This window comes from Lithobates pipiens, unplaced genomic scaffold (assembly GCF_037356315.1).
Source record: "Lithobates pipiens isolate NorthernLeopardFrog02 unplaced genomic scaffold, aLitPip1_a1.2 Scaffold_16, whole genome shotgun sequence".
Classification (NCBI taxonomy): Eukaryota; Metazoa; Chordata; class Amphibia; order Anura; family Ranidae; genus Lithobates; species Lithobates pipiens.
Window position 1 is genome coordinate 362539204 of NW_027507748.1, and position 19002 is coordinate 362558205.

Below are 19002 nucleotides of genomic sequence, written 5' to 3' on the forward strand. Positions count from 1 at the left end.
TTTACTTACATTCATCATCTCAGCTCACAGTCAATGTTTTACTAAAAATTTACACATGCTGCAGTAAAGGCTAGCATCCAAATCAGTACACCCTGGGCTCAGGGCACATTATCCAAAGTTTTCTTCTATCCCACTGCTCGATATTTTCTCATCTGTATCTTGCCACGCTGCCAGATTGAACTCTGCAACGTTCCCTCCTATAAACACTCACAGCCCCTTGTGCCCACAGGCAGCGCCCGCCAGCTCCAGTATAATAAGTGTTGTATGCTAATTAAACAGATCCATGGCACACCAATTATCCATCACAAATACACCAGATGCTGCTTCATTTCTGTTACTGATATTATCTTGCAACCCATCCAAAAAGCACCTTGCATGAAACTATACATACAGATTAAGCAGTTTCCTTTTCCTCTACTCTGGTCAGATAACCCCTTAAAACCTAAAATTTGCAGAAATGCACAAGGGCCACTGGAGTAAACATGTATACTCTGCTGCATTAGGCCACATGGGTGAGTAAATCCCTGTAGTTTCAGGTACCCGAGAGGTACAGGTGCAGTGTTCAGCCAGTAGGGAGTAGGAGGTTGTTCCAAGCAGTACTCACATTAAGGGGGCCCTATGCGTTCAGGGTATACACACACAGTTCTAAATGGGAGTACCACTTGAAAGAGCATATTTATGCTACGTTTTCCAGCCTGTCATATTTTAACAGGTTGCTGGCACCCGACTATGCGGACACCTTTGCCTCCTGAGGCTGTGCAGTTTTGACCAAAATGTAATAATGCCCTTGCTATAGGTGTAAGCCATTTACATATCTCATGAAGCATGACTGGAATACTCCCAGGACATTGTTAACGTGGTAGTAAAACCACATTTTCATCTTTTATCTACAGGCAAGTCTGTAATAAGGCTTACCTGTAGGTACTGTGAATATCTCCTAAAAAGTACACAGTTTAGGAGATCGCATGCAGCTAATGACGTGACCGGCACATGCACTCTAAAAGGTGTGGCATATCATAGCGCAATTGGTGACTTACACACGCATGTGTGGGAGTGACATCATCATACCCCTGGCCACTCATGTAGTCAGAGGCCATGAACCCGAAAGGTGGACTGGGTGACGATAGAAGCCCTGAGCGGTGATGGTGCGACATTGGAGGGCTTCATTTTAAGGCAATTCTCTCATAATGTGCTAGAATACAATGCACATTATGACATTGCCTTGCAGAGGATTTTTTTTTTCTCTTTATACTGCTGTTTACTACTACTTTAAGAGAGTCCTAGCTTTTATGGTTTACGTTCACAAGAGAGCCCTTTCACATATGCGCTCTCTCTCCCCTGATGCAGTGGCTCCAAGTTCAGAGTTTGAGTGTTCAATCCAGTGACACTGAAAAATGTCCAGTAATAGCTTTGCCTCCCCTAGCAATATCCTGGAAGTTTTCAGGTCAGGCTTCATGAGCAATGTAAATGGTCTACACCTATAGCAAAGGCATTAGTCAACGTTAAAAAGCTTGTTATCTACAGACAACCCTTATCTGCATAGGCCGTTTTTATGGTAAAGTTGAACTAACCATTCAAGAGTATATTTATACTTCACATTTTAGTCTGCATTTCTTTCATTGTCTCATGTCAAATACCTGTTTGATCCTGCCAGTCTCATATTTCATTGATGAGAGTGGACTATAGCAAGCATGGGAACAGATTTGGACTTCCATGGTCAATTTGTGTCCATAGGCTTGCTGTATACAAGATACCATGGAAATGCATAGCATGCCTGCCTGCTCCAGCTCTGCCCTAACTAGATCTGTTTTATGCCAACGTGAACACTAGGAAAACAGCATGTGCATCTCTACCGTTTCTCTAGTGCGCACAGCAGTAGAAATGGATTGGATTTATGGTGGGCAGAATATTGGGTTGATTTACTAAAACTGGAGATTACACAATCTGGTGCAGCTCTGCAAAGAAACCAAACCGTTTTTTTTGTGTCAAAGCTTGATTTAAGGAGCTGAAGTTAGAAGCCGATTGGCTACCATGCACAGCTGCACCAGATTTTGCACTCTTCAGTTTTAGGAAATCAACCCCATTGTTTCAATAGTGCCTCACACAGTACACATACTTAGGCAAAGTGCATCAAGACTGAATTTAGCCTCCAGTTGGTTGCATCCCTGGCAAAGGGTTAACCTACCTGCCCAATCCTGCCACACAGTGGACAGCAATACAGGAACGTGGTTCTTCTCGAAATTTGTTTTTTAATAGATTCAGCCAATCTTCAACTATCTGTGTAGGGGGTGGAGCTCCATCATCAAATGGCCAGTCCTTAATGAAAGAAAAAAAAAAAAAATAAATAGAAGAAATATTAAGAAAAAAGGCATTTTAGATATTTTTCTGTAATCTAAAACATTGACAAAGTGTTTAGAGATGGTATAAATTGATATTAAAGAAGCGCATTTTCATAGGTTTACATCCCTTCGTGTCAAGTGCATCAGCAATAAACAAGCTGACAAGTAAATCTGCATTTTTAAGCCAGCTTTCAGAAGGAATTTCTAAAAGTAGGAAGGAAGACAACCACATTTAAGACACAAAGAGGCACAGAATTCTAGGTTTCTAGATTTAACCTCTTCCATACTGGGACAATTCTGGCACTCTTCTCCTACATGTAAAAATCATAATTTTTTTGCTAGCAAATTAGTCAGAACCCTAAAAAACATTATATATTTTAGCAGAAACCCTAGGTAATAAAACAGCGGTCGTTGTAACCTTTTATATCACGCGTTATTTACGCAGCAATTTTTCAAACTAGTTTCTCTTGGGATAATAATAATAATAATAATAATAATAATAATAATGTAAAATAGAAACCCAACATGTCACGCTTTAAAATTGCGCACACTGGTGGAATGGCGCCAAACTTCGTTACTTAAAAACTCTCCATAGGCAACGCTTTAAAAATGATTACAGGTTACCCAATTAGAGTTGCAGAGAAGGTCTTGGGATCGAATTGTTGCTCCTCTAACGTTCGCGGCGATACCTCACATGGTTTGAGCGCCGTTTACATATATGGGCGCGAAGTATGTATGCGTTTGCTTCTGCATGAAAGCAAGCAGGGACAGGGTCAGGTTACTTTATTTTCATCCCTTGTAATTAGGAATAGGGCATGACAGGTCATTTTTATAGAGAGGTGTGGTGTCTTTAAGATCCCACATCTTTCTCTAGACTGAAAAGACTGATTAAAAAAAAATAAAAAAAAATAAAAATAAAATAAATAGATCTCACCCTTTGCCGCCAAATACATGGAACTATTTACAACGGCTGGACATGAACAAAAGACGTCACACCAGGCCTCCGAAGATCATAAAGACTATTGGGGGCCATCTGGTCTGCTGTATTCTCTATGGTGAGTGTCGCCTCCCACCGCCTGTAAAAACAAATCAAGCGGCTGAACAGCCGGCTATGCTTGTTCTTATGGTGCAGGGAATCGGCAGTAGAGAAAATAAATTGATTTCTGAATGATAACTGCAGCTGCACGCATCATTCAGATATACCCACTCAAAACCCAGCACATCCTACGATATAATGCAGTGGGCAGCGTTTATACAATCAGGTTTTAGTCCAATGCATTAAAGTGGTTGCATAGACCCGTTTATTTTTTTTATTTTTATTTTTTAACCTACAGGTAAGCCTATAATGAGGCTTACATGTAGGTAAAAAGGAAGATCTCCTAAACCTGTACGGTTAAGGAGATATTCACTTTGCATGCAGCTGCTGACATCAGCGGTGCATATGCTGTGAAGGCCTGGCTGAAGGTCCGGCAGATGCTGCCAGACCTTGCCGGGAAGAAAACTTCTGCATACATGTGCGGGAGTGACATAATTGCGGCTCCGGCTGCACTTAGCACCAGAGCCGCGAACCCGGAAGAAAACTCTGAGAGAACATGTCATCTCCCTCAGCATGGACCGGTATCAGATGCCAAGGCCTCATTCTAAGGTGAGCATTTCATAATTAGCTAGTATGCCTTTGCCTTAAAAAGGTACATTTGTTACATGCTAGAGGAGCCTACAAAGTATTGCACCCCCAGTCATTCTACTTATCCTTCATATTGCTAGAGGCAACAATCATCGTGTTGTCCCGGCAGGGGACAGCTTCCTTCACTACTAGCAGAACACAATGGCTCGGTGGGAAGGATTCCCCTGCCAACACTGATTGTGGTTGCAGAAAATAAATTTTCTCCATCAATGGCTAACCTTAGTAAACTAAGGCCTCTTACACTGTACGAAAATTAGATGGGAAAAGTCTGAATACTAGCGGTCCGCGGATTTTCAGATCGTTAGTACGGTGCACTCGACAGACGATTTGACTTCTACATTGGACAAAAGCTGGATGTGCAGGCTGTAAAATTGTCTGATGTGAACTCAACTTCTGGATGGTCAGTACAGAAATCCATCACAAAAGTCGAAAGTACAAACACGGTCAGAAGCAACGAACAACTGGGAAGAGTTCGCCTTGTAAATTACTGTTCATAATCTAGAATTAACATTCGTGACACAGCAATTGATGATGAAATTTAAAAAAAATTCTCATCTATATTGGGATAATAATGAAGCTGCTTTGCATTCATGCCAAACGTATTTTAAAAGGCATTGTTTTGTACGACCTGAAAATCGTGACTGAACGCTCAAACATCTACGAACATGAAATTAGCAAAAGAGGCCCAAAGGGTGGTGCTTGAGAAATGAACTTCCTCTTTATACTCCTAGTAAATCACTGCGTTCATGTTTGTCAAACAAAAATTTACAGATAGTATGCTAGACAAAATCATGCACGTGCCCTTTTGACAAATCAGACCCACTTTTGTTGCTTACTGGTCGCAAGTAGAAATTCAATAGGTTACTAAAGTCACAAAAATTCTCGTAAGACAGGAAAATAAAATTGGAAGTGATGTTGTAGTGTATTTGTATTGTATTCTGACTAAACGGAAATTGTACGAACTGGTATCGTACGAGGAAAATTCACGCGCTTGTCCGAACAAATAATAAAATGGTATGAACTGTCGTGATCGGCTCTCGAAAGCTCTGAAGTATCCAATTAGCGATTGCGTCAAAATCTGTATTTTTCATTGGATTTTTGGATCATGTGTATGGGCCATTAGTTTCAATAAATCAAGGCAGCTGCTGGAACCAAGACGACATCACATTTATACCCCGAGAGGCAAGAAGTTAATTCATTATGTTCCGTTTACGCTATAATACTTTGGAGGACAAAAAAAAAAAAACCCAACTGTAGGCTTGGTTTAGATTTTCTGATAAACTAACTTCTAAAGCAGTGGTGTCCAAAACTTCTCAAAAGGCAAAAAATGGCGATCTGAATACTTTGAAGTGTAAAGGATGGGTCGGGGGTCTTTTAGACCCCCGATCCCTCCATAAAGAGTACCTGTCACCAACTATTACAGTCACAAGGGATGTTTACATTCCTTGTGATAGCAATAAAAGTGACCAAAAAAAAAAAAAGTTTACAGCGCCCCCCCCCCCCGCGCAAGCTCACGCAGCAAAGAAAACGCATACGGAAGTCGTGCCCGCATATGTAAACGGTATTCAAATCACACATGTGAGGTATCGCCGCGATCGTCAGAGAGAGAGCAATAATTCTAGCACTAGACCTCCTCTAACTCTAACCTGGTAACTGGGGAAAAAATTTAAAGCGTCGCCTATTGAGATTTTTAGGTACACTAGTTTGTCGTCATTCCACGAGTGTGTGCAGTTATAAAGTGTGAATTGTTTGGTATCTATTTACTCGGCATAACATTATCTTTCACATTATGCAAAAAAATTGGGCTAATTTTACGGTTTAGTTTTTTAACTTCATGAAAGTGTCCCTTTTCCCAAAAAGTTGTGTTTAAAACACCGCTGCACAAATAACGTGTGACATAAAATATTGCAACAATCAGTTTTATTCTCTAGTCTCTGCTAAAAAAAAAAAATATATATATATGTTTGGGGGGTTCCAAGTAATTTTCTAGCAAAATATAAGGATTTTAACTTGTAAACACCAAAATGTCAAAAATAGGCTTAGGATGGAGAGATGTGGAGAGATGTGGAGAGATGTGGAGAGATGTGGAGAGATGTGGAGAGATGTGGAGAGATGTGGAGAGATGTGGAGAGATGTGGAGAGATGTGGAGAGATGTGGAGAGATACACACACACACACACCTTTTGTGGCCCTAATGAATCCCCCGAGCACCGCTCAGGACCAAGGATAAGCTTGGGCCTGTTATTTGGATATACCATATAACACACCTTCACTTTAATCACTTCAATACCATGTACTTTCCCCCCTTCCTGCCCAGGACAATTTTCAGCTTTCAGCGTTGGTCACACTTTGAATGACACTGTACCCAAATAAAATTTTTATTACTTTCTTCCCACAAATAGAGTTTTCCTTTGGTGTTATTTGATCACCACTGGGGTTTTTATTTTTTGCTAAACAAAAAAAAAAAAAAACTGATGGGCAGCATTGGATAGGCAACACTGATGAGGCGCTACTGACTGGTACATTTATGGGCACTGACAGGCACTCTTTATGGGGCACAGGCTGGCAGCCGATGGGCAGTGATTGGCAGCTGATGGGGGCTGCACTAATAAACTAATGTGCCGATTATCAATGCAGTCCCCATCCCCCCCCCCCCCCCCAAGACAGGGAGAGCCACCCATCGGCTCTCCCTGTCAGCACGAACCGAGAAAAGACATTTACCGCACTTCCTGGTTCATGCAATGATCAGCTGTGATTGAAAAAAAAAAAAAAAAACTTTTAAAGAACTGAAGCAAAATAATTGTCCATTTGCAGCCTCACCACTGCCATGAGTGCAGCCTAATCAATGCCCACCTGCAGCCTGCATGGGACAGGGAGGAGTGCCAACAGATTACATACAGAAGAATCTAATGTTTACACGGCGGCCTCTTTAATACAAACTCCTGCCTCTTATGATAGGGAGAACAGTGGTCCAATGGCAGCCCAGAGGACGGGACTTCTATTACAGACGCCGCCAAGTAAACAGGAGATTATCCTGTATGTAATCTGATGGCCCTCGTCCCACCCCCCCCCCCCCCCCCTGTCGCCCCTGAGGCAGCGCTGATAAATACAGAATATATCTTTTGTGGCTGCAATTTGAACATGCCCGTTCTAAAGTAACCAAGACTAATCAGATAGAATTCTTGTACCTCTCAAATTTAGTTACAATTCAGATTTTATGTATAAAATGCCATAACACTCTACTCTAGGCTCCTGCCATCTTTCATGTCTACACTTACTGAAAGGACAGTGTACTTTGATACGCTGACCTATTTCAATGATGGTGTTGTCCATTGAAATAAACGAGCAGTTACCTGGTATTAGGCACCTCCACACTGCGGTGTTCCTGTCCTGTTAGATTATGCACCTTTTAAGCAGATTTGGTTTCACGATAGAACACCACTTCTATGTAATGAACAATGATCAGCACTTGCAATGAAGCACTTAGACAACGCTCATTTATTTCTCTTGTCCAGCTCACCTCTCTCACCTTTGCTAAAAGCTTTGCATACCCAGACATCTAAATCCAAAGAACCCTTTTCAAATTACAGTTTCCAACTAGGTGGCACAAATAGCATCTCTGTCTCACTGTTTTCTTGTTTGCGCCTCAATACAGTCACTACAGTAATCTCATCCATTCAGGTCTCCAATCAAATAAGGGTACATCTGTCAAAAATGTAATCCTACCAGCTTGCTCATGGAAAAAAAAAAAAAAAAAAAAGTTATTAAAGGGATTGTAAAGTTACATTTTTTTTTTTTTTTTTAAATAACAAACATGTTATACTTACCTCCACTGTGCAGCTCGTTTTGCACAGAGTGGCCCTGAACCTGCTCTTCTGGGGTCCCTCGGCGGCTGTCTCTGCTTCCTCCCACAGGTACTTCTCCTGCGGGCGCGCTCCTGTGATACAGCCAGCGGCTATAGCTGCACGCTGTATCACACGGCCCCGCCCCCCGGCGCTCCACGTCAGTGGATGTGATTCACAGCAGCGCGAGCCAATGGCTTCGCTGCTTTCCATCCATCCACTCCAGCCAATCAGCGGCCAGGCTGAGTGGTGAAGGACGGCGGGGGCGAGCCTGGGATTTGAGGGGTGAGGCAAGTAAAAAACGGGAGGGCTGGGGGCGCAGGCACTGTCAGATGTTTTTTCACCTTAATGCATAGAATGCATTAAGGTGAAAAAACATTTACCTTTACAATCCCTTTAAAGCTGGATTGCAAGCATAAAAGATAAACACACCAATTACCTACCATAGGCTTTGCATTGCTGCCCACCCAGCCCTGAAATTTGAACAGTTCTGCCCCAGCCTTGTCTGATAAGGCAGGACACCCAACTTGCTTACTGCTGCAGTTGAGCAACATTTATAGGATGTGTCCCTCTGCCAACCTGTGACTGTGCAGTAAAGGAAAAAAGCAGTACACTAACAGGGTGTGTGGGGGGGAAATTAAAACTTTTTTATTTATTTAAATCCGATTTAATTTTAGCAAATTTATTTTAATAAAACGGTTTTGCAGTAAAAACCTAATCGAAAGATATTATTGCACCTTGAATAGAAAACGAATTTAGTTTTTTTTGTATGAACTGGAGCTTCGTTATGTAGCATGAGGCTGTATATGCTGCAATATTCACATTTTTTTGGTAAACTTATTTAATGAATCCAAGCTCTGCAAGTTGAGAAAACATGCACTCACACAATTTCACAGTAACCATGAGAAACAAAAGGTCAGGAACATTCCTTTACCCCACTGTTTCGCAAATCTATGTACACTACAAACTGTATGATTGAATTAGTTCGGATTTTATCGTTTTACTAACCTGACAACTTATTCTAAATAGGAAACCTTCATTTTGATTGCAGATATTAAAGATTCTAACTACCAGCAAGAATGAGTCCTTACATTTAAAGAGCACGTCATTTCAGATCCACCATGGTAGCGCCCGTTAGCGGGCATCCAGTCACCTGCCACCATGTCCTTCACCCTGTGTCACTGCCGCACCACCAGTCGTTCATTAAAGTGAATGGGACGGTCGGTGAGTCAACAGTGGGTCAGAGGAGGAGCTGCTGTGGGACATAGATTACAGTTGCTCTTTTAAAAATTATAATTTAAAATAGAGTCGATTTAAACCAAGCCTTTTTACTAGTAATTTAAATCAAATTCACCCTGTATACTAATGAGCTCCTCTCTAAAGCCAGCCACGCATGGATCAAAATTTGTCCGGTTCAGCAGGGACCAGCTGAATTTTGATCAATGTCTGCGCAGGGCGGTTGTACATAAGCCCATCTACCGATCAAAAATTTTCCAAAAGGAAGGTTGTATAGGCAGCGCTGATCAGTGAATTATAGTGGTAGGAAAGTTTTCCCAGTGTCAGAATACATTAGCTCAGTGGGCAGGATTGCCCTAACCACATTGTATGTGTGGATGGGGAATGGAGTCCTTATTTTTTTTTTTTTTCATTCAACCCGCTGGTTGACATAAAAAAAGAATTAAAATAAAATAAAGCTAATGTATGGGCAGATTAACTCTGCTCTCTATTGCCATTTATTGCCCCTTTTAGCACATAAGTATTGCTCTACTACAGACTGGCCCAGCATGTGGGTTTTTCCTCCTAGTCTCAACTCTGTCATACAGTGAACTAAAGAAGGTGGGGGTGATAAGTCAAATTCAGGTTTTTTACATTAAAAAAAATAAAGAATTACACAAAATTGCAAAAAGGGGAATTCTTTCCACTAGCATTTCTTTGGATGCCTTATCCAAAACATCCCCAAATAGCTGTTTCACAGCAAAAGGAAGAGTAGCCAGGAGCTTCAGCATAGTGCTTAGGGAAGGGCACAAGGCCTGAAGGATAGAATCTCTCATAGCAACTATTGCAAAGAGCAGGATAACCTTGAACACCTGTTTAAACTGGTCTCTCAACAATTAAGCAATTACTGTCAGTACAGGCTGAGACTCAATCTGCCAGAGAAATAAATAAAAAGTGTTTTTTGTTAAGAATTCCATTTTTATCAGTTTTTTATCCCTAAATTTACAGAGGATATAACAGCGTTAATTGCTGGTATACCCTACTTCGTGAATTTCCTCCACCATAGGATAAAGCGTGAAAACTTTTTAGGAGGGAAAATAATGCTCATCTGGGTGATCCTCAGATATAAAAAACAAAAACACTTTTCCAGCAATGAATTGACAGGAAAGGCATGCACAGCGAGGAGTCTTTAGCAAAACCAAACACTCAATTAAGGGTGCATAAATGTGGAGCGGACCCCATTCAGCAAGAAATTGCACCATTAATCTTAAGATTGAAACAGCTGATTCTACTGCATTTGACACCTCAGAAGAGGAGTCATCAGCCTCACCATGGTCCCCTGAGGGAATTAGTCTAGTCCCGCCCCTAGTTCTTCAGTTTGAGGGTCCTGGACAAAATGGAAGAGAACCCGTCTCATTTTGACCCACACTGGGATGCGATTAAAGCCGCTAAACTTTTTTTTTTTTTTTTTTAACCCATCATGGCTGAGGGGGAAAAAAAATAAAAAATACTTTAGTAAAATAAACAGGGGTTGCAGTGTTGAAAACAGTTGCAAACATTTCATGGCCCCTATGCGCCCTCTGACCAGCCACCCTATCTCATGGAAGGATGCCATTTGTAGAAAAAAAAAAAGAAAAAAAAAAAAAAAAAAAAAGAAGAGTAGGCTTTACAGGGCTTGAGGGAGACCCTTTTAGCTCTTTTTTGGGGGTGCTTCCTCGTTAAATCTTTTTATTGAATTTCAAGAGAAAAAAAAAAAAGGGGGGGGGAAGTTTACAGATCATAACGAGCATCATATCATGAGTATCGTAAATTAACAATATAGTTATAATCAGGTATTGATCACACAGATTAGGTATGTTATAAATGAAAGTATAAGTAACAGAGATTGTATACTATAATATTATAGGTACTGAACTAAATTAGGAACGAACTATATGAGAGAATTAATGAAATATGCCTCCAGACCACCTGTCCACCCCAAATGGGTTCAAGCTGTGGACAGGTACGGGCAGATATAATTTAGGCCGGGTTCACACCGCTGCGATGCGGGAACGCCGCGAATCCGAGGCGTTTTCCCGCATCGCACACCTCCCGCCGGCAGTTCACACTGCCCTATGCGGACGGCTGGGAGTGTCAATGTTATGTTAATGACACCCCCAGATCCGTCCGCATATCGCAGTGCGATCTGCCGACTCGCACAGGAATCGGATTGCATGGTGTGAATCACCATGCGATCCGATTCTGTTGCGGACCAAAAAAAGGGTCCCGTGCGAGTTTGCTGCGGGAGCGCTGCGAATTCAGCCATACTATCTGTATGGCTGAACTCGCATCGCTACGGAGATCGGATGTGATTTGCGGTGCGAATCACATCCGGATCTCCCCCCGCAGCAGTGTGAACCCAGCCTAAAAAGTAAAACTCTTTTCCTGGTTAACTTTAGCTCAGCACAACCAGTATTTAAAGAAAGTTTTGGAGAATAGACCCTCTAAAAGAGATCGATTCTCTATGTTGATGAGAAATAAACCAAATTTTGAAATATGAAACAAATAAAAAAATAAAAAAAAATAAAAAGGATAGAAAAAGGGATGAGATGAAAACTCTTGAGGTAGTGACCTGGTACATGACAAATCAATAGCACAACAGCGATACACAAGGATTTTATTGTGGGAACAGCAATGACTGGTCAAAATCAGAAGGAAAGAAATGTTTAACCCATGGTTGCCAAATCATGTGAAATTTACTAATATTGTTTTCAATAGCTGTCAATTTATCGAAAATGAGAGCTTTGTTCAGTCTGCGTTTGGCTTCCGCCACAATAAAATTTTTGGTTTTCCATGCCTTAGCTATGGTTTGTTTAGCTGCCATATTAATATAAACAAGTAGTTTGAATTGTGTCCGTGAGTGAATCTGGTTTGAGATTAAAAGTGCAATATAGATATCTAAAGCTTTAGAGGCCATTGTTTTTGGGGGTGTTTCAACACCCCCTTCTGACCTTAGCCCGATGGACAAAGAGGTACTACCAGAAGAAATCGCATCCACTGCTTGAGCAATAATCAGCCACTGCTATTGATGCTCAGCCTGATGCAAATAGTAAATGTGTCAAATAGCCCCCAGTGGTGACGCTTAGGCATGACAACCCTCATGCTCCTCTTATGCCAGCACAAATGGATGTTTTTTTTAATTTATTTTTTTAAATCAACACACTCCTGTGTTGGAGGATGCCAATGCCACACTAAGCCCCACACCCCCCACCTTGCATCATGCACGCCCCCTCCTTTCTCTAAAAGAGAAAAAGAAAAAAAAAAAAAAAAAGTTTTCCTGCACAAGCACGGGCCTCCAATCTGACGGGATAGACTTGTCCGTGAGGGAGGGATGGCGTGGAGGAGACCTGGAAGCTGCTGTCGAGTACGGGCGGTGAAAGAAAATGGCATGAGAAGGTACGTCAGAGCACACTGTCACAGAGCAAAACCAATACTATAGAACACTGGCAAAAAAAAAAAAAAAACTGATGCTCCTAGTATGGGAGGGGTTATATAGGGAGGCAACTTCCTGTTTAGGGTGTACCAGTGTCTAGAACCTGAAGTTGGACTATAACCCAAATAGCAATTACTATGGCTCTCTGTCCGTGATATACGATTAAAAGAAACCCTCAACATTCTTCACTAGAGCTTATTTTTACTACAGGTCAGATAAGACAGAAATGAGGGAAAGTGCATGAAAAATCTCTTTAGGCTGGATTCACACCTATGCATTTTTTGTGCTTTTTGCAGATTTGAACTACAGAACGTGTTCCATGGGAAACCATGTTAAATGGACTGTAGTGCAAGTCTGCAAAATGCAAAAAGCACTAAAAAGGCATAGGTGTGAATCAAGCCTTAGGGAATGTTTAGGCTAGTCACATGCTTCTGGTACCCTTCTGTCATCACTACTCTGCTGAAGAAGCTGGATATTTCTATTACCAAAAACACAGGATTTACCATAGCCTTCTCCTTAGGATGACCCTTTAATGGCCTTCTGCTGCCCCTTACTGGCTCACTAGAAGCATGATGATATGATGGGGCCAAGCTGGACTGGTAACAAAGCTCCCTGATCAAGCAGCATGACCAAAAAGCGACAATGTTTGTGAAACACTTAAAAGGAAACTAAACCCACCAATTTAAAGTGGAACTCAAGGATATTTATTGTAGAGGAGACAAGCAATGTCTATTCTGCAATAAAATAAACCTACCCATCTGTTTGCTGTCTCTTAGGATGTACACTGGGTTGTGTACGCGCAGCTTAGTATACATTCGGGCACTGTGCCTGTGAGCCGGGATGACTGAATTCCTGCACGCGTGGGAGTGAAGTCATCCCACAACGGCTGATCAAGACCGGCACCTAAAAGAAGCGAGAGAAGAGGACGATGAGAGATTTCATGGGCGTCGGACCAACTGGCGTGAGAGTATCGCAAATTTTACAGTTACATTCAAGGCATGCCTCTGGTGATAACGGCTACAGTATCTAGTGCGCTTATGTCAGCTCTCAAACTTCTAAGCCAAATTACTTAAAAGCCAAAAAGGCTGGTGTCATAGCTGAACATATGTGCAGCACCATGGCAACTACAGATCAAAAAGAGACAGGGATGGCAATTTCCTTGGCTGTAAAGGATAGCAGGGTTTAGTTCTGCTTTAAAGTGGTTGTAAACTCCAGACATTAAATATAAACAAAGCATACCCCTCTAGTGTGTGTACTTGTCTCAAGCCAGAGCACTACATGTAATTTCTCTCTGCTGCTTCGTTCCGCCACCATCAGCAGGAATCACGTCTTACAAGTTTTCCTGACATAAAGAGAAAAATGGTGACAGGGGAGGGAGCTCCAGCTGACAGTCTCAGCTCTCTTCCTATGTCCCTCAAATTGGCACTTGGAGCTCTCCTCACTGAACTTTGCAATGTATAATTTCAGCTCGTTGCCCCATTTTCTGACAGCTCTGAAAAGCTTTAGAATTTCTGTACCTTGAAGGGCTGTAGAGAAGCCAGCAGATAAACAGGTACAACTTATGTAGAAGGATTAGTTGTAGCTCTGTGTATCACCTGAGGCCAGTCACTTTAATGTGCATATGTAAGGGTTTGCAACCACTTTAACAGACCGATAGAGAATCATTAGCCACCTTACTAATCACTGAAGGTCTTTTGTAACGTCACCAAAATGCACTTCAAGCAACAAAGCTTGTCATGCAGCCACTAAAGGCTGACATTTGTTTTTGTTTTTAAATGATCCAGGTAGGACACTTTGGGACGTGCTAGCAAATCTAATTAGAAGACAGAAACTGGTTTGCATGGCCATCAAATATCTTCCCAGAAAGGTCCTCTGATAAAACGCAAGTTATTCCATCTCTGATAAGCTAAAGGGAATTCTATCCAATTTAACCACACACAAGCAGCTGTTTAACATGGCACTCTTACCTTATTAGTTAAGACCAACATGTCCACTTTGACAGAGCCGTGTGTTAAAAAAAATAAAAAAAAAAAACTTTGGAAAGTGTTTTCTTCCTCCAACAGTACAGCCGTGGCCAAAAGTTTTGAGAATGACACATTCAATTTTCTAAATCTGCTGCCTCAGTTTATATGATGCCAATTTACTCTAGAATGTTATGAAGAGTGATCAGGTGAATTGCAATTAACTGCAAAGTCCCTCTTTGCCATGAAAATTAACTTAATCCCATAAAAATCATTTCCACTGCATTTTTGAAGGGTTCAGGGTGCGCAAGGAAGTCCAGAAAGCACCAGGACCATCTCCTACAGTTGATTCAGCTGCAGGACCGGGGCACCATCAGTGCAGAGCTTGCTTAGGAATAGCAGCAGGCATGTGTGCGTGCAATCTGCAGGCACAGTGAGGCAAAGACTTGAGGATGGCCCGGTGTCACGAAGGACAGCGAAGAAGCCACTCCATTGCAGGAAAAGGGTACAGGGATTGGACTGCTGAGGACTGGGCTAAACTCATTTTGTCTGATGAATGCCCTTTCCGATTGTTTGGGACATTCTGAAAGAAAACCTTGTCCGGAGAAGAAAAGGTGAGTAGTACTGTGTCATGCAGTAAAGCATCCTGAGACCATTCATGTGTGGGGTTGCTTCTTAGCCTAGGGAGTGGGGCTCACTCACAATTTTGCCCAAGAACACAGCCATGAATAAAGAATGGTACAAAAACATCCTCAGAGTGCAACGTCTCCCAACCATCCAAAAACAGTTTGTTGACGAACAATGCCTTTTCCAGCATGATGGAGCAGCATGCCGTAAAGGCAAAAGTGATAGCCAAGTGGCTAAGGAACAAAACATCAACATTTTGGGACCATGGCCAGGAAACTCCCCAGACCCTAATCCCATTGAGAATTTTTGGTCAGTCCTCAAGATTTAGGTGAACAAAAACACCAATTCTGACAAACTCCAAGCATTGATTATGCACGAATGGGCTGCCAGCAGTCAGAATATGGGCCCAGAAATTGGACAGCATTCCAGGGCGAATTGCAGAGGTCTTGAAAAAGAAGGGTCAACACTGCAAATATTAACTCTGCATAAACCTTAATTGTCAATAAAAGCCTTTGACACTTATGAAATGCTTGTAATTATACCATAGTAACATCTGACAAAGATCTAAAACCACTGAAGACTTTCTGAAAAAAAAAAATATATATTTATGTCAGTCTCAAAACATTTGGCCATGGCTGTATGACACCAATTTTGATTCAACACAGCTGGGTACAAACCACAAAGTAGTACTCTTACAATAAGTGTTCTATGACTGCAATAAAACACCTTGAAAGTGGTCCAAATAAAAAAAAAAAAAAAAAAAAAGTGATGTGCAACTGTAAATACTCACCAACACTTGGATGCCTTCCTTTTCTACCGGAGCCTTATCATATGTGGCTTCACAGACCCTCACTACAGTGGTGACTCCATATTTCTTAAGCTCCTGAGAAGAAAAATATAAAACGTCTAAGCATGAAAGCATTGAAGAAAGGGCACATATTAAATAGTCTGATTTTTTGCATTTTATTAAACATCATATCTTCAAATCACTTGATATGTGACCATGTAAAAAGTTAAGCATTTTAGAATTGGAGGTGATCGCCTACCAAGTTGGACAACACCTAAACAAGAGGGATATGAGCACAAGTTTGCACCACTCTTAAAACATAAAAAAATAAGCATTAGTGCAAGACCCTTTGTTAAGGGAGATCAATGTTCTGTTGTGTCCGATAGGCAGCACAGAGAACTGAGAGCTGGAGCCTCATGCTCCGATTTCTCGGTTGACATCTCACATCCCGAACAAGTCACATCTGACAAGGATCTGTGGCAGTTTTCTATATGGAAAACTGCCGGATATTGTTGACTAGGGGCAGACCCGCGCTAGTTTCTATTTCACGCTAAATCAAAACTGGTGTGGCTGTTGCAGATAGACCTCAAACAGGTCTATCTGCTTGGTTACTGTGAATTACAAACAGCATAGTGACTACTTTTCTCACTGACTGACTACAAGACTGAAATCATACAAGTATTTGTCCTTTCCGGGAGTACCACCAACTCTGTTCAGGCCATTTTAGAATATCTTTCTAGAATAAGCAGTAAATGATCTCCTTTCTTTGCTTTACTCTGAAATACATGAGAACTGCTTTTAAATTTCATTACTTCTAAAGGAGGGATGAAGCATGGTTTTAATACATCCCAAAGAGACCAAGAAGTTTACTTGTGTCTGTATCCTTTGATTAATTTTATTTTTTTTCTTTAGCAAAGCTGGAATGACTGCATGCAATTTTAACGTTTTAATAGATCTTGCATGTGCCGCAAAGTAATAATGCAATGCTTTATCAGACATACGTTGATAGCATACTCTGGAGGGACACTGTAAAGTTAGAAATGGCATTGCATCAATATTTCTTTGTATCCCAATGCTACATTATTCTATCCCCTGAATATGTCCACTGTACAGCTGTACGTGCGTAAGGTGAGGCCAGTGGCTCAAGTTATACACCAGCTGATGTTCTCTGATGTGGTGTTTTTAGACTATGAGGTGCTTTTATATTTATGAATATATCTACTTTTAATAAAATAGGTGGTTTTAAGCAATACTGCTCTATGGGCTCGTTCCACCATTTATCCCTATTTTGAGGAGTGGTCTTTAGATAACCAGAGGAGACTGGAGTCTACGGTATTTCATTTAGTGGCCCTTGATTGGATAGTTTAGGCGCTGTTGATCTCCTATAATTTGGAGAACATAACCATATGGTAAGGTAACTGGCACACTTGATTTCAAGGTGGTTTGGGATTTTGCACGTAGATTTTTACTAAAAAAGTGGACTTTAATATATGTTTTTTGAAGCTCTTATGCATAATTTTTAATGACGTGGTCTGTAATGGACACGTTGCCATGTATTTTGATGTACAATTGTGTATGGAGTTTTATTATACACAACCTATTACTGATATATTGGTTTTGCGCACGGTCAGAATTTATGCTGTTTTTGGAATGCTATATGAACTGCTGGTCCCATAGTAAACAGGATGTAAGTGAATGACACTGGAGCTTTGGGGGCACTTGACACAAGGTCAGTGGTGGTAAGTATCCAAGAGACAGAAGGATGAACTAAGAGGACAAGTGCAATAAAAAGGAGTCGAGGACTAAACATGAAGGCACTGATCTAAATATAAATTTGAAGAAAAAAGGAGCCAATACAATTGGTTGTATTTTTCCTTACTTCAGTTTTGTCCCAGCTACCAAGGAACACCTCATGGAGACTGAAGGCCACACTCGCCTCAAAAGTTTTGCCCAGATAATACCCATTAAATAAACCAAATAATATTGAACTTTGCAAAATATTGGCCTTGGCACTTTTATTGGCTTACATATTTCGAATCATAAATTTCAGTATCACTTTAGCACAAACATCATTAACTGCCCAGTTATTAGAACTCAAGCAGCAAGGCATCAACATTGTACCATATAGAAAAATGTCCCTCCTAGAAATCCAGGGTGACCCGACCCCATAAAAAGTGCCAGTGACTGGGGAGGGAGGGAGCTCTTGTGCTGCTGCTCTGGTCCTGTGGGAAAAGGAATAAGCTCCACAGCAGCAGCAGCCCTTAAATCATTTTTTTCCTGGTTCTCCAGAACAGTCCAAGGCTTCCCACTGGATCCAGGAATCCTCTAACTGAATTCTTAAAGGGACAGTACCCCATCTAGCTTGCACAGTAATTACTGACTATTACCTATAACCATAGGAGGTGTGTGGCCACCGTCTCAAGTCGGTGGGCACCCAAATTGTGCCCCCCTTTTTCATTGCTCCTTATTCTGGGACAAAGGGGAACATTGTCACTGAAATCATACAAGGGGCAGATGCACAAGATGTGCTGCTAGCTTGACCATTTCAGCACAACAGAAACCATGAAACAAATCTTTGGATGGGGTGGAGAAGGGATAAACTACCTGGCGGTTTTTGTATTTTTGTGGCGTTTGTCCCATAGGAGACTTTTCTTTACTTCCTGTCCCACGATTTTGCCTTCAATGAGCTTTATTCACAGAACTAATGCAGCAGTGTTTAGATAAAATCTACTTTAAAGACACCCTGTCACAGACTTGCTTACTTGCAGTGTTTTTTCAATATTTTTGTTTTACTCATTTTGCCATTAAACTAGTAAGAAAAATTGGATTTCCAGGAATAAACAATTTCCTGGCACAGCCCCTTTCCTTCAAGCCATAATCCTCATGGGAGTGTCTAATTACTCTCTGCTGGCCCAGCTCCTTCACCCCCCCCTTCATAAAATTTTTATAAAGCAGCCAGAGGAAGTGTAAAAGGGAATACATACATACATACGCAGGGGTAGGAAAACTTCAGCCCTCAACTGTTGCAGAACTACAAGTCCAGTCATGTCTCAACCTCAGGGAGTCATGCCTGTG

General features: G+C 41.4%; 1 protein-coding gene across 3 annotated transcripts in view; it reads right to left on the bottom strand.

The window, feature by feature from the left end:
- PTP4A2 (protein tyrosine phosphatase 4A2) overlaps positions 1 to 19002 on the bottom strand; it is a 68848-nt gene that overhangs the window by 8680 nt on the left and 41166 nt on the right. For all 3 annotated transcript variants that reach the window (XM_077481970.1, XM_077481971.1, XM_077481972.1), the window contains exons 3-4: positions 15931 to 16023; positions 2186 to 2316 (exon numbers count right to left, since the gene is read on the bottom strand). In XM_077481970.1, coding sequence (XP_077338096.1) covers positions 2186 to 2316; positions 15931 to 16023 — 224 coding nt within the window. The remainder of the gene's footprint in view (positions 1 to 2185; positions 2317 to 15930; positions 16024 to 19002) is intronic.